Raw genomic sequence first — 23,242 nt, forward strand, 5'->3', positions numbered from 1 at the left:
GAAAAAGAGCCTGGGACGCAGAAAGAAAATTCTCCTTAGCAAAAATCAACCCAAACTGTTTCAAACTGTTTCCTTTTGTCTGCAGCCACATGTTTCAGAGATGATTGCCAGACGTGAAAGCGTCTTGTTGTTGTGATTGAGCTCTGACATGTCGAAAAGCACCCTCCGCTGTGGCTTCTTTCGTACCAGTAAACTGAGATAACTCAAACCCAGGGCCATGTTGTTGTTCTATGACATTACTTGAGCACTATCCATAGTAGTCGGCGTATAGCCCGACTTCAAGGGCAGCCCTGCAGGCGTGGGGCTGTGTACCTGGCAGTGGAAGCACACTCCGCAGGGCAGGGTTGAAACCAGAACATTCTCCGTGGGAGGATTGCATTACAGAAACACAGGGGTTCCCTACAACGGCCGACCGTGACCCGCCTCTGTGCACTTATGTGTGTGTGAGACATATTCTGGCACGAATACCCATTAAGGTTTCACATATTATGCACACACGGGGAAGCTCCATTATTCACAACGCATAGAAATGTTTAACTACGGTTTGTTCGCTGGTTTTAAAATCAGATCTAGCACTCTGGAGTCTGGCTGCCATCTGCAGTGCAGAGCTCAACGTGAGGTTCAGGCGCCGGATCTTCTGAGCTCCTAATAGGTCAAAACTAAACATCAGCGCCGGGTCGGGGTTCAGAGTTGAATTATAGGGTGCAAGGTTGCGTTCAGGGGCAAGAAAGAGCCTTGTTACACCCTTGACATTTACACTCCAGACTGTGTTTTGGTAAACCAGTGACACATAGTCTGTGGGCGTCGTACTGCCTCCATCCAAGAGGACTAGTATTTCATCTTTTCCAACATGCACCACCACTTGAGGTTTCAAACAAGCACTTAAACAGAATTTGGTATTGTGGGAAAACCATGTGCAAGTTAATCTCTCCAGTCTGGTCCAGGAAAAACTGGCTCCAAAGCCAAAAGAGGTTGCCATCATTGCATCATTGCACTCACCACTTGAAAGACATCTTAAACAGAAAGAAGACATCAGTATCATGTAGAAAATGTTAGATTATATGTTTAATTGTTACATTTTCCAGTGCAACGCTGCTTAGAATGACTGCAGTTTATTGTCATGCCATACTTTTGGTGAGCCTACATTGTAAGACTTTGACATGATTTAACATAAATCAAGAAATGCTGCCTGATTTTGGAACAAAATGTTGAAACTGCAGTGTTTTCCCGAACCAAATCAGCATGCTGCAGGCTATATGTCCTCTAGTCACTACTGAGGACTCCTCTTCACCATCAGAGGACAACTTTAGACATCTTTAGACAGAGAAGTTATGTATCCAGACAGATTTGAATTGAATCTCTCGCGCGAGATACATCTTTAAGTTTAATTGGATACAACCCGTAAATCGGATTTAATCTGATTCACGTTTTTAATGTGTTTTCAATCCAGACTAAAAGAAATGTGCTTACAATTTGATAATTTTTTTAATGGGTTGCAAATTCTGAACAGTTTAGGTCATAACATGAGTTCATCTCCAAACTGCTACATGATAAATAAGTTTCTTTTTTAGGCTAATTAAATTATCGCATCAGTGGGTGTGAATGCACCATTAACTCAAGCTTTACCTATTAGCTTTTTCCAGAGTTTTTACTCGTATCCCAGTGGGAACTCTACAGAAAAAGATTGCAAGTGAACCTGATATTCAGGAGTGTTTATCACAGATTTGTGTTCCCAAATCAAGAATGTTACTTTTTGTTAACTGTTTCCATTTTTTATGTGTTCAATTTATGGGGTTTTCTGAGAATGTGCACTGTCTGCTGCCTTGTTTTGCATATTTGTTGTCATGTAGCTATCTTGTCAGAGACGGAGCCGGAGGCTCATTGAGGTTCGTTGTGGCTTTGTTAACAGAAAAGACTCATCTGAGCCAAACTCAGAAGGAGCTGTTTGTCTTTTGCATAGCTATCTAATTATTCTGTGGTACTGTACTGAGTGGCAATCCTGCCTTCTGTCATAACCCTTACCCTAAACATAAACACACTTGTGCCGGACGCCACGGGCAAAAGAACATGCACACATCCACAGGCTGATGTGAGGGATGGAGCCACAGTGGAGGTGGACGAGACATGCGTTGGGTGAGGGGGGGGTTGAGGGCGCTGGGTTTGACGGTCTGGGGTCAGGGTCGGTGATGTGTCTGTGTACAGTTAAAGGCCAGATTTATGTGCAGTCTGTACTCAATCAAATGTGCATTCCTTTACTAACTCAACACACACAGACGTGCACACACACACATGCATCCAGATTGTGCACTGGAGATCCATGTAGGCACAACCTTATCCTGAATAAATGCAGATAAACAAAGACATTTTTCCACCTCTTGTCCCATGAAATTCCTTTCTCTGGAGTTTGTTCATACTGAATTTAAAATTGATCCTCTTGGCACCGGACAGACTCTGGGGTAGCCAAACAACATCAATGATCCAAAAAACAAAGTCGAAAGAAAACAATTAAAAAATCCAATAAAATTGTTGTTTATGCCCAGAAACTCTCTGTGAAACTTTGTCTCACTGGTCGTAAACTCAATGTCCTCTGTTTACTTCCCCTTCATACCCCGATGGCTGTCTTCCGCTTCACCTTATAAACCAATCCATCCATGCATTTCTTTTTTAATCCGTGGATTCCAGACGTTCCAATTTTTATCGCCATGTTTGGTTTCAATTTCGTTGTCCCTTCATCCATCCCCCTCTCCCCCTAAATCTTCCTGAAACATCAAACCTCCTTTTTAAAGTCTCCTTCCTTTCTCTCCCTAATTACCGTTCCCCTCTCTTCCTTTCACTAATTGGCTCCACTCCTTCCCTCCATCTACATCTTTCACTCCCTCCTTCCCTTTTTCAGACCTTCGGTTTTTAATTTACCACATAAACCCCCCCTTGTGTCCCCAGCTACTCCCTTTCTCCACCTCAAGTTTCTCTCCTAAATAATAACTCAAAATAGAATCAGACAAGAACGCGCTAATGAATTGAAGTCTCTGCTCTGTTGCTACGTTTAAGAGAAAGTAGGAAAGTAACAAGGTAAAGTACTATTCTGATAATGGATTCATCGTTTAAGACATTTTTTTAAGTTACAGCTTGTCAAATAAGAGGATTTGCTTCGTCGTCTTATTTGATAGAGTACTGAAAATATTTAAGTTTTGGACGTTTGGTGGACAAAATAGGTGATTTAAAGATGTCACATTTAGGAAATTGTGTCACTATTTTCTGACATTCTAGACCCAAGAACTGATTGGTCAAATGACAAAGCCATCGGCAGATTTATTGTTATTAAAAATATTTGTAATTTGCCCTTGTTAATTGTGAAATGTTTTATTTTATATTTGTCACCTGCTTTACTGATCAATTCAGTAAAGTTTATCAGTTATGGTGTTTTTATATATTCATTTTATTATTGTATGAATATTTGTTTTTTTTATTTAGTGGCATATAGGCTCCTGAGATAATGTCTTGGTTTACTATTGTTGTGGCAGTATGTCTTTTCTTATGATGTCTGCTGAGCTGTATACTTTTGTATCCTTCATTTTTTGTAACTGTGCAGAAGAGACCAAACTAGTTTCCTCTCTGGAGATTACGTGTAAAGTCATTTGCACATAATCTATGTATTTTTGAGTTTTTGCTTTGTACTTCAACTAAATTTCAGAAAATGATATTGTACTTTTTACTATTTGACAACTGTAGTGAATTAATTTGTAGAATAAAATGAGCATTTAAAATATATGAAGCATTGTTATACGACTATTTAAACTTCCCAGGAGTAGATTCAAACTTTAAATTAGCTCCACTGTGACCCGCCGGCCATTCTTGCTGCACAACGAGTACTTTTAATGCTTTTAGGGTATTTAGCTGATTTTACAACATGAATAAATGAGGGGCTTGAGAGTATTTTACATTGTGGTATTTAAGATCTGAATCAGGAGAGTGAGGAGAGATATTTTGGGGTCTTGAAAGACAGAGACAGAGGAGAGAAGAAGGAGGAAGAGAGGATTGAAAGGAAGGAGGGAGAGGAAAAGGAGTTGGTGGAGGGGAGAGAGAGAGAGAGAGAGTTTTCTGAAGCGAGGGGCCATGTTAATTTGGGAAAAATGTAAACAGCATGTGTAACTGTTCAAAGCGTGACCGACTCATTTTATATCATTCCCCCTACTCTCTCCTCTCTCTTCCCCTCTGGGTGCTGCTAACTTCTGTCAATCGGGAATCTGTACTGCATTAACCCCTCCACCGCCAGTTACTCTCTCCTTCTCTCTCCCTCGCTCTTTATTTACTTTTATCTGTCTCTACCTCTCTTTACTCTCTTGCCCCAACACACACACAGCCCCCCCCCATCTCCACAAATCCTCCTGACATCCATATATATACCGTGAAGAATTGAGGATGGTGCTGAGCGAATCAAAAGATGTGAAAGGTTCACTTTTTTTCTCTTTTGCACATCCCCTGCTCTCTCTCTCTCTCCTTTCACCCTTCCTTTGTTTCCTCCTTTTGGCGGGTGTGTTTTCACTCACTAGTCCAACACACACTAACGCTTTTATCTGAAACACACCGACACTAATTCGACCCTCCCAGCATAACAGGCCTTGTCTTAGTGTTTGTGTGTGTGTGTGTGTGTGTGTGTGGGGGGGGGCTGCATCTGTGTGTGTGTTAGAAAGAGAGAAAGACAGAAAAGGGTATGTGTTTTTAAAAGGGGAAAAAACATATGCATCTATGTTTGTGAACACGTGTTGTTTTGTTTGTCACCTGGTGAGGTGTGTTTGTGTTTGTTTTGTGTGTGTGTGTGTGTGTGTGTGTGTGTGTGTGTGTGTGTGTGTGTGTGTGTGTGTGTGTGTGTGTGTGTGTGTGTGTGTGTGTGTGTGTCGAACACAGCTGAGCTCTCTGTGTGTTTGTTTTCTCTGAGTATCAGAGGGAGCAGCAGTTTGTTCTGTGCTCTTCCCGTCTATAGGTGGTCACGTCATGTGAACCGGCCGGCCATCAGCAAATTCGGCCTCATAGTGTGACCATCTAGAGGAGAGCGAGGGAGGGTGGTCGGGTGTGGAGAGAGTGAGAGGGGGAGAGAGACAGAGGAAAAGAGGAACTTGTCGATCTTCAGTTCAGCGCATCATTTCATCACACAGCCATCCTTCTTAGTGTCTTTCTTTCACCTCCTTTTCCTTCCTTTCATAGACATGGAGCAGCAGCCGCACCAGTCCCAGGGGGGAAAAGTGTGTGTGTGTGTGTTTGTGTGTGTGTGTGTGCGTGCGTTCACACCCTGACTAACGTGAATCATGTACTTTCTCATATCACTGACAGCTAACTAGACAGGGGCTTTAGCTGCCTCTGACCTCCTCCACCCCTGTCATTTTTTACTGTGAAAAAGAGGCAGCCCCTCTCTTTAACACACACACAGACTTTCTTTCAGTCCTTTTACTCTCTCTTTGTTGTCTGTTAATCTCACATTCCTCCCTTCACATTTTCTTGAGAATAAATATAAAACAAAATCTCTAAAACTAACAAAAGTTTGCTTCTGTGTTGAACAAGTCTTTTTTTCTGTCTATTATTTCTTTGGTAACCTTTGAGGTTTGCTGATGAGCCACCGAACCTGTTTCTTCACCATAAATCTTCTCATCTAAAGAAATGATTTGCAACCATATTTAAACTAATTTAAAAACTTGAATAAATATTAAAAAAAAAAAAATCCAGGAAAACAAAAACAATTTGAATGCAATATAAGAGCATGCTTGTAATTAGATACTTACATTTTAGCTGCATTATACGCAAATAAACCACAAGATAGGATAATATTTAATTGTGCAAAAACAGCAAACAAATGACTTAATTGTCTGCATCCAGATTTTTTTCTAAATTTACTTAATTAATTGGATTTGAGAAAAAAAAAAATCTTAATATCGACGCCCGACAGTAAAATTGCAAAAAGGATAATAATAATAATAATAATGTAACTATTAAAGCAGGACAGATGATGAAGACAGAACATAAGTATTTTCTTTTTTTTAACTCCCATAACTAAGTATTTAGATTGATGTACTTACCTCCGCAAAGCATTTTAATTAATCCCAATCCTTGTTATTCCGCTCAGCTCGCTCTAACAAGTTCATCCACTGGTGAATTTAAAGAGATGAAATAAACCGATAATTATCTCTACTCTTCCTCTCGTTGATGAGTTCGCTGTCTAGAAACTAGAAACTTTTTTTTTTTATCAATTAGATCTGTCCTCCTTCCTCACACAACTCTGGAGGAGCTGGAGCGAAAATGCAGGTGATGTCGATGAAATCTCATTGATTAGAGGATGAGGTTCACACTTTGATGCTCCGCTGACTTGGTGTGTGTGGTCTGAATGACGGTGGAGCCCTTTTTGTACCTCCGCCTCCTCCTCCCTTTCTACCCCCTTTCTCCCTTTCCTCCCCTCCTTTCCCATCCCCGTCGCTCCTTCTCTCGTTATCCTCCTCCTCGGTGCTGGTGATTCACCGGGTTGACGCATCACAGCTCGACTTGACAGAGCCGCTGAACCACGGGACTTGTCACAACTCATATCTGTCTCTCCGCACTCGTCATCCTCTTGAACGCAATCCGACTGATCCGTTTGATCTGTAATCCTCTTCCCTTTAATAAGGTGCGAGTCCCGCCGGATGAGATCCCTGCAGGCCAGGAGCACCGGCAACCTTCCGCCCTCAGATCGTCCTGGAAAAAAAAAAAGAAGGAATTCTTCATTATTTTTAATAGCTGATCTCTCTCACATGTCTGACCGTCTTCTCCCCCCTTTTTAATTATCGCCTAATTGTTTTAAATTTTCCATAAGTAGCCCAATTTATGAGGCTATTCATTAGCCTTTCTCTAAATAAAAACAACAACAAACAATTAATATATTTTTATTTTTTTGCGTTATTCTTTACGCAAAACAAGGCCCAAAGTATTCTTAAATTAATTTACAGGCACATATGAATTAAAACTTTCAAATATCATTGAATATACGAGAAAAAAAAAAGTAACGTCAATATAATGTTCAAAAATCGGGGTAAGATTTCATTGAGCAGCCTATCATTTGAATAGTTGTCGACAGGACGTTAGGGCTTATAAAGGCAGAGGCCTCTCATAAACTGTGTTACGAGACAAGTTATCAATGGAGCATTAAATACACACTGAATAGTACCCATCAGGAAATACTCCGACTGCTTTTTCTGTCTGTTTCTTATAAAGGGGGAGGATGAGGACAAGTGTTTACCTGCTCCACGGCATCTCTCTCTTCTCCCGTCAGTCCTCGGCTTTTACTTGTTTTCATTGACACGTGGATCACGGTGATCTTCTCCTCTCGCCTCCAGCTGTCACTCAACATGCCAACAACACACCCGGCGTGGCTCGCGCATGGTTGTGTGCGTGCACGAGGTGAGGAATTCAAGTAGAAGCATAACTGCTGATGACGATTTGTCCTAAGGCCAAATAAAATGGTTTTTTTCTGTGAACTGGTTTGGTTTGATTTAATTTAAAATGTTGTTTTGTCAACACAATTTAATTTAACAGTACAATAGATCCTGATTTAATATACCGAGGCCCTGTTCTAAAGAGGGCCCATTTATTTATTTCAATTTTGGGAGTTAACTATATGTTGTATTTTGTTAAAATAATTTGTTTAATTACATGTACTATCTAGTAAATATAGGGCCTACAAACTGTACAGACTGCACTAAATGGTTGGAGGGTAGAAGCCACACCGTTCATTTCTGTATAAAAGTTCCTGTAATGTCAATCTGTGCATGAGTATGCTATCCTTTCAATTGTATTTGATCCAGGGCCTTCTCGCAGTCCAATTCAGTTTGCTCTTTATTATGCAGTTTCAAAACCTTAATAACTATTTAAACTGTGATTTAGTAAATAATGCTGTATCCACTTTTCATTCTTATTAATAAACAATTAGAGATAGGCGATCCCTGCACTGTTTTTCTCTGTGATATGTACTGTTTTATGTCACACTTGTTTACATTTAAATAAAATAACACAGAAACATAAATACTATATACTGCTATAATGTACTAGGCCTCCTCCATCAGATGTGTTGTGCGCCCCCCAGTGGTGGTGCGGGGTCACTGCAGTCTGCTCTGCAGCAACATCAGCTCTTCAAACAGGAGCAACCCGGCAGTCCAGCTCCAACACACACAGCAAACACTTCAGCGTGGACGCTCTCAGATATAAAGCTTTAAGGACGAAAAGAGAAAGTCTTTGTCAAACCGGAAGTAAACACCGCTCGGCCTCTAGTTCCTTCCGGTGACGTAGCGCTAGCTCCCGATGCTGCACGCGGGAAACAGACGAAGCTGCTCATCGTTGACAGTAAGACGGAGCTTCACCCGCGTCCTCCACCCGCTCAGGGACTCATTCTGATATCTGTGTGTGTGTAGCAACAGACTATGCGTCGCCCACGTGCTCTGCGTGGAGATACTTGGTCCCCAAAACGAGCTCTGAGCGTCTCTGGTTTGTTCTCACCGGCCTAGTGCAGCTCGAGCGCTCGATTTGATGCACGGCGTGTCGCCACCGGGGCGGTGCTTGTAGCCAGTGAGCGCTGCTTGAGGAGTCAGCTGCCCTCGGTGCACTAACGTAGTGGAAATGAAGCGCACCCTGTGCAGTTGAAGTTAGCCTAGCTATTGTTGGTGGATGTTAGTTGTCTTTTTATTCATAACCCCGTCGGGCCGGACAGGTGGACTTATCGGTTACTTATCGATTGATGTGAAAGGGAAATATCGACCGAAACGTGGACATGGTGGACCTCACAGCTGACTCACAGCCAGCAGACTGTTAGCTGAAGTTAGCTCTCAACTCCAGTCTGAGCTTTAAATAGAGAGAACATAGCGTGAGCGTCAGACGGAGACGCACGTGTCAAAGAAAGAGAACAGAAGTAGATATATATAGCGCGTGAGGTATTATTGTGCAGTATTGTGTAGCAGTATTATTGTGTAGTATTATTGTGCAGCAGTATTATTGTGCAGCAGTATTATTGTGCAGCAGTATTATTGTGCAGTAGTATTATTGTGTAGTATTATTGTGCAGCAGTATTATTGTGCAGTATTATTGTGTAGTATTATTGTGCAGTAGTATTATTGTGCAGTAGTATTATTGTGTAGTATTATTGTGCAGTAGTATTATTGTGTAGTATTATTGTGCTGTAGTAGTATTGTGTAGTATTATTGTGTAGTAGTATTGTGCAGTAGTATTGTGTAGTATTATTGTGTAGTATTATTGTGTAGTATTATTGTGTATTGCAGTATTATTGTGCAGTATTATTGTGTAGTATTATTGTGCAGTATTATTGTGTAGTATTGTTCTGTATCATTGTGCAGTATTATTATTGTGCAGTATTATTGTGTAGTATTATTGTTCTGTATTATTGTGCAGTATTATCATTGTGCAGTATTATTGTGTAGTGTTGACACCATCACATCACGGCAGGCTTCTCTGTCTCTGCACAGTGAGACTCTGTGCTCGGCTCAGTCTCTAATTAAGTGTCTGATCATAATCTGTTCATCAATTAAGAAACGCTAACTAACGTTAACAGTGGAATAAAATAAAAAGGACTCTCTTAAGGATGAATGGGGTCTTAATGCTCCAAACTTAAAAAAAGTACAGTGCTTGATATAAGCCCTATGGATGTTTTGGTTTTATCTAATTAATGTTTCTTGTGTCTGTAGAGGATCGGTCGTCGCCTATATTGCTGAGATGGGAGACACACTGGAGTTCAGCGACATTTACCAGGAGGTCAAAGGGTCCTGGGTCAGTATCCTCATCAACCAACTCTGCTCTCAAAATGTGTAGAGATTAGCCATGCTCGATTGCAGTTCACAATATTATTAATACACTGATATACACTTTGAAAAAGTAAAACTAGCTCAGAATTTTGTTTTACTACAAATATGTGTTTCTTTATAGATTTAAAGGTTGTGTGGTTTTTTTAAATATAGCTCTGTAAAGTGAAAAATAAAACACTATTTCATCAATTTTATGACCATTTTATGACCAACAACTCTATGAAGGCATGAGTCTAAAAGAGTTACCTTCTTTGTATCTACTGAAGCTCATAAAATATGATAGATACATTTAAAAACATACCAGAGCATTATTTTAGTTGTGGTTCTAGAGCTCATTGCTGAATTTAAAAGTTTATCAGATGAGGGGCGAAATCAATTTTGTATTGCAAGTTGGGATGACGAAAATATCAATCATTATTTCCTTGCAAAATCATTATTGTTCAGAAAATATCCTTAAGAACTAGAACAGCAACTAATAGCTATTTTTATTATTAATTAATTTGCATATTATTTTCTAAAGTAGAAAAATTTCAGGAAAACAGGAAAAAGACCCAACATTTTTCCAAAGCACAAGCTGATGTCTTCAGACTGCTTGACCAATAGTCCAAAACCCAAGAATCCATGTTCTTAATTTTGAAGACTGGGAAAGGCAGAAAATGTTCACATTTAAAAAAATTGCAACCAGTGAATTTCTGTCATTTTTGCTATGAAAAAACCAAAGAACTTAAACAGTGAATCTATCGTCAAAATGGGCAGATCAATTTTTGTCAGTTGACTAATTGATCTCTTTTCAGTTTTACAATGAATATACTATTTATTGGGGCTGTAAGTCCAAGCATTTTAACACAAGTCCTATGTCGGTTTCTATTCTCATCCCTTTGTCGCTGCAGAATGATGGGCGGCTGCGTTTCAGCAAACAAAATGTTGTTTATAAGAGCAGCAAGACGGGGAAGGTGGACAACATCCAGGCTGGTGAGCTCAACATGGCCCAATGGAGGCGAGTGTGTTTAGGTCACGGCATCAAGTTGGGCACCAATTCAGGACTTGTCTACAAATATGACGGCTTCAGGGATACGGTGAGTGTGTTTTAATAAAGCAAAGGTTTTACAGTTTTTTTAGGTTTATAAGGCAGATCAGGCTCTCAAAGCTTCTGTCATCATTTTTCCTTTTGGGATCCTTAAACAGACTCTAAATCGTTCTTCCTGGATGTATTTTTCTGTTTCTGGGAAGTAATTGTTACCTTACTCAGAGGGGAACAAGGCAACAGTGGAATATTACAGACTGACACACACACACACACACACACACACACACACACACACACACACACACACACACACACACACACACTGCTGGTTTGTTCAGCGCTGTGTTTATGACGACGGATGTAACACGAGTAAAGGGACCGCGGATAAACAACTTCCATCCGGTGTCTGACAATGCCACAAAAAAATATGCAACGATCTTGCAAACAAACAGCCACCACTTGGAGTGTGTGTTGTTATCAAAACTATGTGAATGAGTCGAGTCTTCTCTCCGAAGCTCCTAATGGGATTAATGAGGGAAACCAGCGCTAGCATGTGTGTTCCATAAACAGTGTAATCATCGGCTCATGTGAGTCAGTGTTTATATCAATCCACTGAAACAATTTGGCTCAGAAGACAGACAAGAAAAAAAAAAATTGTGGTCGTGTTTGTTTTTTATCACCCTAGTTTTTTTTTTCCTTTCCCCCGCTGCTTTGAGTGTATGGGGAATGTCAGCACGCAAGTAGAAAATTGGGATGGAGGAACGGGTATAACCTGGATTCTGTGGCTGCGAGCGGTAAGCATCTCCTGGGGTTAATCAGCATAGTTTTTTTGTAGATAGATCCTCTCTTCCCGGAGCACATGGCATGATGTCATTGTTTATTATCCCACAGCCAGTGTCGGTAATCGGGAGTTGGCTGGAGGTTTAGCCGCTGGCGAGCTGTACAGGAGCTTTGATGCATCTGTCCTTCTGGAGTGTCCTTGAGCAAGACGACCAATCTCTGCCAGAGAGGTTGTTATGGAGCTAACCTGTAATTGTCTGTTTGAGGGCCAGGGGTTGTGGAGGCATATCCATGTCTTCTGTTTGTTTCGCATTAATGTTTATTGGCCCAAGACTTTTCATTGTTTACATTAAGAGTGTGGCATTTAATATACACAGCTGCATGTTAGGGTTGCATCTAAGTATTGAACCACAAAATATTAAAAAGGACCGATTAGGAACCGAACCGATAAGCAATATCGATAAGCCTACTATTATCTAAAAACTCCTAATGATACCTATCCCTGCTGACATGACTCTTTTATTATCAGAATTTGATCTATTGGGTCCCAAAACAATGTCTTGAAGAACCTTATCATGAAATCATTTTATGCCATTCCTGTGTGCGGGGAGGCAACAGCAAGTTGGCCGGCTGTAGTTGTCAGAAAATGTGCTAATCTTTTAAGAAATGAGAGGTTGAAGGTTGTTGGGGGAGCATGGTTGAAAAATGTTGTAATAAAAGACAGACGGTTGTGTAAGACTGTGTGTGTCTGTGGTGGGTTAGTGGGGGGTCTGTGTTTATTATGATTAAATGAGCTGAGCAACAACAAATCTGCCAAAACTGTAATGAGGAGTAGAGAAACACTCAACAGCAGGCCTGATGAGGACACTGGGAATGAACACACACATCGACACAAACAGACCACTTCTGCACAAACTCTTGAATTTTTTTGTACGCGTTCACACATCTGCTCACACATGCTCTCGTATCTAAACGATGCCTTAATCCAGGCTAACGAACACTGATAAATACACACACACACACACACACACACACACACACACACACACACACACACACACACACACACACACACACACACACACACACACACTCTCTGGGCCCTAATTGGCTGTAATAACCTTATGGACAGGCAGATATCCAGGTGCGTAAACTCTGTTTCCCACAGAGTCTCTACCCTGGCCTGCTTACTCGCACACCACAATCACTTCCACATGTGTGTGTGTGTGTGTGTGTGTGTGTGTACAGCTAGGACAGTGCCTGTGTGTGCGCATGAATATGTGTGTGTGATTGAGCATGTGGTTGTCGCTGTGTGTGACTGTGTGTGACTGTGTGTGTGTGTGTGTCCTTTCCAGTTGTAAGCGAGCCTGGAGGATAAATAAACAGGCTGATTGTCAGCGGCGGTGTGGAGGGGAGGAGGACACGGAGGGCAGATGGATTACATTCACCTCCAGTGTTCCCAGGAGGCCTCGGCGTCGGGCGCGGTTATAATTGCTCCCTGATTAATTAACCCTCCATCCCCTCACCCTGTTTGGATGGTGTTTATCTAAGATTTGACCCATGCGGCGACCGTGTGTTACTGCCTGACTAACATGAAGCCTTTCTCTTTTCCTTGTCTTTACCCTTCTTCCTTTCATCACGTCCTCCCCCTGTCAACTTCTCCTTCTACCTCACCTTGTCTCCTCAACTCTTTGTTCCCCCTCTTACCTTTTGTCCATCAGGACTTTGAGAAGATATCTGAGTTTTTCAAGTCCAACTACAAGGTGGAGCTGACGGAGAAGGACATGTGCGTGAAGGGATGGAACTGGGGAACAGCCAAGTTCTCGGGTAACAAAAAAAACAAAACACTCAACATCCATAATGTCCTCACCAGTTGGCTACTTATGGATTAGTGTTGGCACCCTGTCACTGAAGTAATGTATACTTGATTATTATCATTATCTGTAAATCGGCAGATTACTTTCTCAATTCATTATTTGGTCTATAAAAAATGCAATCATTAGTCATTATTTATTCATTCCTCATTAATTAAAATTATTCAGTTTACTATTTAAAATGACAGATAGGAATCCTTTTTTTTATTTTTTTATCTGAGAATCAGCAAATGTTTTACATTTTGCTTAAAATGTGATAATTCAACTATCAACTATTTTGATCATTATCAAAATAGTTGCCAATTAATTATCTGTCAAACAATCTTACTGGTTAATTGACTGCTTGTTTCAGCTCTAATGGATACTATGTTCTGACAATGAAGAGAGCGGGATTCAAAGTGGCAGCTACAGTGTCAACCTCAGTTTATGCTAAATCTTTCGACATTTTCAAAAGAATAAAAAAAATAAGCTGCTGCTGACATTTCCACTCCAGGGCCACTGTTATCATTTGAAGTAAATGACAGTACAGCTTTCGAGGTCCCACTGTCCAACGTGTCCCAATGCGCCACGGGGAAGAACGAAGTCACGCTGGAGTTTCACCAAAACGACGACACCGAGGTCTCCCTCATGGAGGTCCGATTCTACGTCCCGCCCAGCCAGACTGATGAACGACAAGACCCTGTGGAGGTGAGGGAGGATGAGCTTCTTCCTTTTATACTACTAGTTCCCTGTCCGTAAAGTGCGTTTAAAAAAATAATTTAAATCTGCATAAAAAGATAAAAGTGTGTGTGTGTTTTTTCCTGCAGGCGTTTGCCGAGAATGTGTTGTGTAAGGCCGATGTGATCCAGGCCACAGGAGACGCTGTGTGTATCTTCAAAGAGCTGCAGTGTCTTACACCCAGAGGAAGGTAGAAGATCAAATCTGAAACACAGAGAAAAGTCACTCACAGATTTCTTCCTTTATGTTATCCTAAAAACAAAACCATTGGTAGTTTTTTTGGGGGGGAAACTACTCTGTAGTTAGATGTCCAAACTTTACAGGATTAGTCATCAACTACAGGGATGTTGTTTACACCATTCACCTTAGTTAAGACCTTAGCTAGACTGCTATCTCATTTCTCTTTTTTTCCACACTCAGATACGACATCCGTATCTACCCGACTTTTCTTCACCTCCATGGTAAAACATTTGACTACAAGATTCCCTACACCACCGTCCTCCGTCTTTTCCTGCTGCCACACAAGGATCAGAGGCAGATGTTCTTTGTGGTAAGTGCATTTTTTTAGCCTTTTCTCAAAGACCTTTGTTTTCTTTTGATCCCCAAACAAGCATTTTTTCTGTTGCTGGTACTCTCGATCCTTCTCAAACTCTTTTTCCCTGTTTGTCTTTTTTTTGTTAGATCAGTCTGGATCCTCCCATCAAGCAGGGTCAGACACGTTATCACTTTCTCATCCTGCTTTTCTCCAAGGAGGAGGACCTCAGCCTCACCCTCAACATGAGCGAGTGAGTATGTGACAGTAAATGACGCCATGTGTTATCGGGCAACATGTCGCCGTGTGCAATATGAGCCATAGATGTGTTGGGAAGATTGTATAAAATGATAACACAGCTCAACTATAAGACAAACTCCCTTTGTGATGTATCCACTAGAGGGAAGCAAAGGTCTTGAGGAGAAGTTGAATTTACAGTAGCACCAGCTACTTATATTCTTTGCATTGTAGCTTACAAATACCAGAAAGCTGTCTTAAGTGTTTTATTTTTAATCTTCACATTAGTAAACCCGTCCCATCTTCTGTGTGTTTAACAGGGAGGACGTGGAGCGCCGTTTTGAGGGCAAACTCAGTAAAAACATGTCAGGCTCTCTGTATGAGATGGTGAGCAGGGTGATGAAGTCCCTGGTCAACCGCAAGATCACTGTGCCCGGAAACTTCCAGGGGTAAGCAAGCACCTTTTTATAGACGCATTCACAACACATTTTCTTATATACTTAAGTAAATCCAGCTAAACGTGCTTCATTCTCCCACAGTCACTCCGGGGCTCAGTGCATTACCTGCTCCTACAAGGCGTCCTCAGGCCTCCTCTATCCTCTGGAGAGGGGCTTCATCTATGTCCACAAGCCCCCCGTGCATCTGCGCTTCGAGGAGATCTCCTGCGTCAACTTTGCCAGAGGCACCACTACAACGAGATCCTTTGACTTTGAGATCGAGACCAAGCAGGGAAATCAGTACACCTTCAGCAGCATTGAGAGGTGGGAACGCTACACACAGAAAACTCAGTCTTGTCCCAAAAAATGTCTTGTGTGTCACTAGAGAGGCGTCTTCACATTCCTCTACTGTCTGGGCGCTTCCCTAAAATCTGAGATTCAAACGTACCTCATGAATTTCGAAGTCAGTCGCTATGCGCAAATGCCAGCAAAGAAACCTGAAACCTCCACCACATAGCGGACTCGTAGTAAAAAGAGAGGGAGTTTGCATTAGCAGAGTGAATGTTCTGACAGCGAACATAGTAGAGTGTGATGATTTTGGATGTAAACTCTGGATACGTCTGCTAAAACAGGATACAGTCTGCTCATCTGAGACAAATATGTATTGATGAATCTCCCCACTGTTTCCTCTATCGGAGAAAATAGACATGGATGCCGAAACAATAGCTACAACCTTAAAGTTGCACCCGTTGTTATTGACATACGTGTGACAACTTATTGTGATATAGATTTTATATAATATCATCCGGTCTTGAATCCATTTAGTGAATATCAGCCACAGTAACCCTGTTTTTTTCCTTTCCTTCAGAGAAGAGTACGGCAAACTGTTTGACTTTGTTAACGCCAAGAAGCTCAACATCAAGAACAGAGGCTTCAAAGAGGTAACTCATTTGTCATCTGAACATCTCCCAGTTTGTGATCAAAGACATTACATGACTTTTGTCAGACTTCCATCCCAGATATTGATGCTTGTTGCCCTTCTCCTGTGTGTCTGTCCTTGTACCCCTGTAGAAGAAGGTGGGTATGGTCACGGGCGTCATGTGTGAACTAGACACTTGATTTTATCGGTGTGATTTCTGCTTGCATGGCGTGTGTGTATGTTACGGAGGATTGTTTCCTAAAATCTTGCTTTTGGTTGGAGATTACCAAAATACGATTGCTGAGTGATTTATGACTAATCATGGGACATGGGGGTGAACGAGTATGGGACTCTGATAACTAAGTGTGTGTGTGTGTGTGTGTGTGTGTGTGTGTGTGCAGTTTGCATCGTGCTGACTAATGTGTGACCGGGGGGCTTTCGGTGTGCTTTAACACTCGACACAGCTGTCGACATGACCACTGCTTAACATAGGCAGTGCTGATTGCCTCAATGCTGTCTGTTGACATATACAAGCTCCTGGTCCATCTGACAGCTCTGTTTCTCTGGTGACGAGGCCATCTGTTGCCATGGTGACAGGGTCAGTAGAGAAGGTCAATGAAAATGAATGGGCCTGCTCTCCTCGTCCTGTCGGTGTTTTAATCAAAGGCTCCTTGATGCACGGAGATGGGAAGAAAATTGTTTAGTCTAAGATAACAAATCAACACAACACAATGCTGTGGGGGGGGAATTCTTCTTTTCACTCTTGAGTGACATGTTTTGTTAAAGAAACTTGGCACAACTATAGAGGAACAGTTGCCCTTATATAGAACATTTTGAGACTACATTATTCTGATGAACAAATCTCACCTGCTCATTACCATCAGATGTCATTCATCAGGTAGCTATTTGTACTTTACTACAAGGTTGTGCAGTTAAGAGTTTTGCTGAATCTGACTTTGAACAATCCCATGAGCGAGCGTCACAGACAACAGTAAGAGACATACACTGTAGGTTAGGAATATGAAAATGGCCTTAGAACTTTTGGGAAGCTATAAATAAAACCTGGTATGTTCTACATTAATGATTGGTCAATTAATCATTTAGTCAAATCGAAAGGAAAATAGACTACTATATTTATAATAATTGTTTAAGTCCTATATTAAGTAAAAATCCCCCTAAATTGCCACTTTTCAAGTGTGTATTTGCTTATTTTTTTAAATAGGATATTTATTAGTTTTGTTCTGTTAGTTGAACAAAACAATATAAAGATGTACCTTGTCCTCTGAAATTGTGTTTGGAATTTTTCATTATCTTCTTACATTTCATTGACTAAATGATTAATCAATTATGAAAGTAATGATTATTGCAGCCCTGAAACCCTCCAATGGCTATGCGGTTTTGTGGTTACTGTTGGTGTTTTTGTTTCTGAACATGCAGTTTACTTTCAGGGCATGAAGGGTAAGATTGACGAGTACAGTGACTCGGACGACGACCAGCATGATGCCTACCTGGAGAGGATGAAGGCTGAGGGCAAGATCAGAGAGGAGGGCAACGACAGCGAGGAATCAGATGGCGAAAGCGGTGAGCTACAGTTCAGTTTGACAGAAGTAAACGATACATGTTGTTGTGTTCAGAAGATCGGTAGGTTTGAATTTCTTTCCTGTTTCACTCTTTAGATGAGTCGTTCAACCCCGGAGAGGAAGATGATGACATTGCAGAAGAGTAAGTGACTGTCTCTTAAAATGTCTTTTTGTTTTGGTGTCTGATCGATCCTTTTTCTGTCAGCCTGGCTTCTGTAACCCTGCTGACTTTCCTGTTCTGTTTCTTCACCTACGCCAGGTACGACAGCAACGCGTCGGCGAGCGACAGCAGCGACGACGGGGACGATAGCGATGATGATGGCTCAAAGAAGAAGAAGGTCAAGAAAGCCAAAGTGGTGAAGGAGAAAAAGGAAAGGAAACCACGCAAAGAGGTGAGAGAGCCGTGTGGAGAGAGAAAGAAACATTTGGTTGCTAGGGTAAAAAAGAAAACTTAATTACTTAAAATCATTGTTTAATCCATACAACTATATACATGGCACCTTGTATCACACAGAGCTCTTATGATTGTGGCGCTAAGGGGTCCGCTCCATGGACTGGATGCTTTAGCGACGGGCTAATGAAAACCAGTGTCAAGAGTTTGGGATAATTTCAAGCTGAAACAAAACAAAGCCTCTATACAGTGTCTATTGTAAAACCAAACTAGCCTATCCCAATAGCACGACGTCAATGCTTCAGTTTTATGCAAAGACTAGTAATGAATATATAAATGAATATGGTGGATAGTTATGATGTCCCTAAGTTAGCTAGGTTTTGCCACAAAGCCTTGCAGGAAGACGGCTTACGTTATGCGTGAGTGCTGTAGTCTGATTGAAACTTGTAGTTCTAAAAGATGAAATGTAAAACTTAAAGGCAATGTTTTATTTAGGCTTAAATTGGTAGCATACTCAATTTCTGAAATAATCTGGAGCTGCATCCAGTGTTTATATCTCCTGGTGGTAATCAGGGGGATCCCTATTAATATTCGTGCATACATTTCTTTTTTCTGTTTCAATAATGAAAACTGCTGGTTATAGAAGGCTTTTAAAATACATTTTAGGGACAATTACAAGTGAAAAATGATTGTCTTATGATTTCAGAGACCCTCCTGAAATTTAGCTATTTAGGCTTTCAGGGGGTCTAAATTGTCAATCAAGGGTTCTTGGACCCCCTGATGCGGTCGTATTTTGCACACTGGCTGCAGCCACACTATAAATAAACCTGTATAATTTCACTCATTCACCTTTCAAATCCCTTCCTCTCTTCAATCTGAGAAGAAGAAGCGGAAAGATACCGGCGGCCCCAAGAGGCCGATGAGCGCCTACATGCTGTGGCTCAACGCCAGCCGCGAACGCATCAAGTCTGAGAACCCCGGCATCTCCATCACAGAGATCTCCAAGAAGGCCGGAGAGATGTGGAGACAACTGGGCAAAGACGATAAGGAGGTGAGGCAGGAGAACGAGGAGGAGAGATGATTTGCATTAGTTTAACTCCTTCACTCTCACAACACTAGATAATTAATGTTTGTGTTTTACATTTATGTTTTCTTTGAGACTCACAGTGAGTTCCACAGAGGGGGACCATTGTGTTAGAGAGAGTGGCTGTTGTAGCATGACATGAATGCAAAATATGCAAGTTGTAGGTATGATAATTAAAATTTAGAGGGATTTAGATGTACTAGGAAATATATATATATATTTTTTTTTTTTTTTTTTTTTAAGCAATCAATGTTACTCAGTGTGCCATCAAGAATATAAATTGTTTGATGTTATTTATATATATATATATATGTGTTATTTAGGATCCCTATTAAATAGTTATTACTTTTTTTGTCAGACTGGAGCTTAGCTTGTTTGAGGTCATGTGGAGCATAAAGTATTCTTTGGGTTACAAGTGAAAGCCTTTATTCATTTATCTAAATACATTTAGTTTTTTTAAAGTAATGATAGAATGATGACATCAAGTAATTTTTAAGTGCAATATCTCAAAAAAACTACAGACTGATGTGATGGTTTCTTTACATTCGTGCCGCATAGAGCTTGTGCTGTGCAGAGAAAGGTTTCATCAAACCCAGTCTTTATTCATTTGTCCCGTGGGGTTTTGCTCAATCCACTAACATTCACGTTTCTCTGTTTCCTTCAGGAGTGGGACATAAAGGCGGGAGAGGCGAAGAGGCAGTATGACAAAGCGAAGAAAGAGTACAAAGAGAGCGGCGCTGGAGCAGCAGCAGCAGCAGCAGCAGCAGCAGCAGCAACATCAACATCCAGTTCCAAGAAGTAAGGCGTACAACAAAGAAACTCATGTTTGTTTGTTTTATCTTTGTCTAATATATGTAACTTATTTCTCACCTCCCTTCACCCGCTAGGGAGAGTAAAAAATCTGGAGGTAAGAAGGAGGAGAAGAAGAGGAAGTCTTCTGGGGGAGACAAGGAAAAGGAGCGGGGAGGAGCCAACGACAGCTTCAAGAGTCGAGAGTTCATCGAGACGAGCGAGGAAAGTTCTTCAGACTCCGAACGCAAGAGCAAGTCCAAGAGGAAGAAGGTAAAGCCCGTAATAATAAACATAATGCAGCCTGATCCATTATCAAAGTCATCCTCCGTGAGTTTCTCCCCGTTCACCACAACATTCAGACCGCACTCGCTGTAGTTATGTCTCTGGTTATGTCTTATACATTATATCAATAATAGATACTTTAGGGTGCAGCATTGTTTTCCACCACTTGTAAAATCATTGCAGTGATTGTTTTGAGTGAAAGAGGGGACATAAAGTGTTTTGTTTTTTTCTTTTTTCTTTTTCTTTACTTTGCTGTTATAATTGCCAGTGAAACTTCTTGGTCCTGATTGACAAGCAGGTTTCCATTAGATTTAAGTTAATGGAAAGTATATCCAAATGCTTCTTGTATTATTATGCAGGTGTGTATTTGCAGTTTTAAATAGATAAGGCAGAACTAAGCTCTAGTTGGGGAAAGTAGCAGTAAGACATACCGAAGTTATATGTGATTAAAAAAACAGATAAATAGCTTCTCAGTGAGAACTATGCCATTTTATTTTCTATTTGTTTTTGTTTTGGCTTTTTGGAGTGAATGTGGAAGTCCAAATCATCTAATGATAGGAAAGAGGGAAAAAAGCCAGCCGAAAGGTCTGATTGCGGAGGAAAAGAGAAGGACCAGAGAGAAGTTGGTAACAAAACTGCTCACAAAACAATATGAGGAGATTTGGAGCAGTGCCAGGTAAGAGCTAGAGAGGGAAAGAGTGACAGCAATAGAGAGGTATAGAGAGCACTGGAATTCTCTATAATTGTTAGTTGAGCGTGTTTTTAGAGTGGAAAAAAATATATATATATATATATATATATATATATATATAGTCTAGATTTAGTCTGATTTCAAACTTTATCAGGATTTTAAACTTCTAGCGCAGTGTTGTGAAACATACTCCTTCCTGTTCAGATAGATGTTGTCTAGCAATTCTGGGATGCAGAAAATATTTTTTTGAATAATTAAAATGGAGAAGCAAGACCAAAATGTGTTCCACAAGTGAGTTAAGACTGGTATTTTTTATTGTATCTGGCTTTTTGTAAGTGTCAGATTACAGAGGGAACATGTTGTCTTTATTACTCATTATACATGCGACCTTAACCCCTGTTCCTTATATTTTTTTTTAACCAGGAATCAGATGAGGAGGAAGAAGCTGTTTCCACACCTGCCAGCTCAGAGGAAGAGTCTGACTAAACACACACACAACGTTTTAACCATCCTACACACAAACCAAGGACCAAGCATTTATACGCTCCATGTTGATCTCACACAAACGGACTGACAGACAAATCAACAGACTTGAGTTGTATTTTTTTTTTTTTTTTTTTTTTTTTTTTTTTTTTTTTTTCTACTACAAGTTTTGCTTCAAGAGTACAAACCCACCTTGTGACTCTGTAAGCTCATGTGATATTTGATATTCTAACTTGTTTTCCTCCTGACAGCTCAGTGAAATGGTGGTATACTGGTGTATCGCTTTTCTCTTTTTTTCCACCTCACCCACGGGGATGGCTGTAGTTTTATATCACTGAGGAGTCCAGGAGTTATTAGTTGGTTCAATGTCGATAAGACAGCGAGGAGCCGATATGAAGCTGTTTTGTTCTTCCTGTGTAGAGCCTTTCAAAACCACAGTTATTTGTTTGTCTTTTACCATGTCATCTTTTCAGGCTTGAATAAATAAATGATTGATTTTTAATAAAGCCGCACCTTTCATTTTGTTGCTGTGTACAACCTTTAGTATAATGCTGTTGAATGATCATAGAAACCAGCAGCTTAAAGTTTTTTGTTTTTTTTTATGTTAGCTACTAATCGGTTTTCGCTTTAGGGCGCCGCAAAACCAGAGTTCACCCACATGACTCACTTATTTTGGCTGTAGATACAGAATATGTTTCTCCTAAAATAAAAAGAAGGAAATGCTTTTTTTTGTTAGACTTCTGAAGTTTTCTTGCTGGCTTTCATCACTTCAATGCATGTGTGTTATGGATACATTTGCATTCATAAATTAGGGCCAAAGAATGGACTTTGAAGCTGAAGTTTTAGCCAACATGGATAAGAAGGCCTTAAAGAAATGTACATTTGAATTCCATGACAACTGCCAAACTCTACCTGCTGAGGAAGATCATGTGATATGATCAAAAGCACCAGAACAGTTGTGAAAGTATGTTTGGAGATTGTTTTTTTTTATTTGCTAATGACAAGATCAAGAATTAACTTTGAACCTCACCACAGGCCTGTGGGTCTGCTTTTTCTCATCATACCATGTTAAAAAACTTGTATAATACAAGCAGCATGCAGGATTAAAAATCTTCTCCATGTGCTTCCAAACTCACTGCACAAGGACTCATTTACACATTTTGCTGTTATTTTTCACCACATGACTGCGTCTACCTATCCACTGTAGAAATGGCACAGCAGGTCAGGGAGATATTAGCTCTTACTGTAGTCTTACTCAGGAAATTCCCACAGGATTCCTGCCCACTGTTGGGTTGTACATCAGGTCGATTTAACCAGGCATGGTGGTTTGGGAGTGAGTGTTATCACAGGAAGTTAGATGGCGACGCTGGTGTATGTTTGAGAGACATTTCAAATGGGAGGCCAAGGCCTAAGTACACAGTGGTTTGTGAAAGGGCTGCTATGTTAGGGTCGAACATGGTGGTTTTTAAGAGCCGAACACTCCCAATGTGTGGTTCACTTCCACGTGATCAGTGTTGGTTTTGATGATAAGATACTCTTCCTGCTGCTGTAGCATCGGCTGGATGTCCTTAGAACATCCCCTCGTATTT

The 23,242-nt window shown here is 40.7% G+C and overlaps 1 protein-coding gene across 6 annotated transcripts; it reads left to right on the forward strand.

Moving 5' to 3' along the window:
* The first annotated feature begins 8,228 nt into the window (after positions 1-8,228).
* ssrp1a (structure specific recognition protein 1a) lies at positions 8,229-21,791 on the forward strand. Of its 6 annotated transcripts, none has more exons than XM_054597284.1 (18): positions 8,229-8,358; positions 9,711-9,792; positions 10,718-10,903; positions 13,356-13,461; positions 14,002-14,195; positions 14,315-14,415; positions 14,646-14,775; positions 14,907-15,010; positions 15,315-15,443; positions 15,534-15,755; positions 16,300-16,372; positions 17,799-17,931; positions 18,027-18,072; positions 18,190-18,322; positions 19,202-19,372; positions 20,070-20,203; positions 20,293-20,467; positions 21,594-21,791. In XM_054597284.1, the coding sequence occupies exons 2-18, from the start codon at positions 9,739-9,741 to the stop codon at positions 21,654-21,656; spliced, it is 2,154 nt and encodes a 717-aa protein (XP_054453259.1). In that variant the 5' UTR covers positions 8,229-8,358; positions 9,711-9,738; the 3' UTR covers positions 21,657-21,791. The 6 variants fall into 6 exon arrangements, with proteins under 6 accessions (XP_054453259.1, XP_054453264.1, XP_054453260.1 ...); XM_054597289.1 differs by having other exon boundaries at positions 8,236-8,358; positions 19,205-19,372; XM_054597285.1 differs by lacking the exon at positions 8,229-8,358 and adding an exon at positions 8,359-8,416.
* The last annotated feature ends 1,451 nt before the right edge of the window (positions 21,792-23,242 follow it).

Source organism: Anoplopoma fimbria, chromosome 4, assembly GCF_027596085.1.
Source record: "Anoplopoma fimbria isolate UVic2021 breed Golden Eagle Sablefish chromosome 4, Afim_UVic_2022, whole genome shotgun sequence".
Classification (NCBI taxonomy): Eukaryota; Metazoa; Chordata; class Actinopteri; order Perciformes; family Anoplopomatidae; genus Anoplopoma; species Anoplopoma fimbria.

Coding starts and splice junctions, on each gene's coding strand:
- ssrp1a (XM_054597284.1), top strand. CDS start 9,739: ATGGGAGACACACTGGAGTTCAGCGACATTTACCAGGAGGTCAAAGGG. Junction 10,904..13,355: donor ATGACGGCTTCAGGGATACG/GTGAGTGTGTTT, acceptor TTTGTCCATCAG/GACTTTGAGAAGATATCTGA. Junction 15,756..16,299: donor ACCTTCAGCAGCATTGAGAG/GTGGGAACGCTA, acceptor CCTTTCCTTCAG/AGAAGAGTACGGCAAACTGT.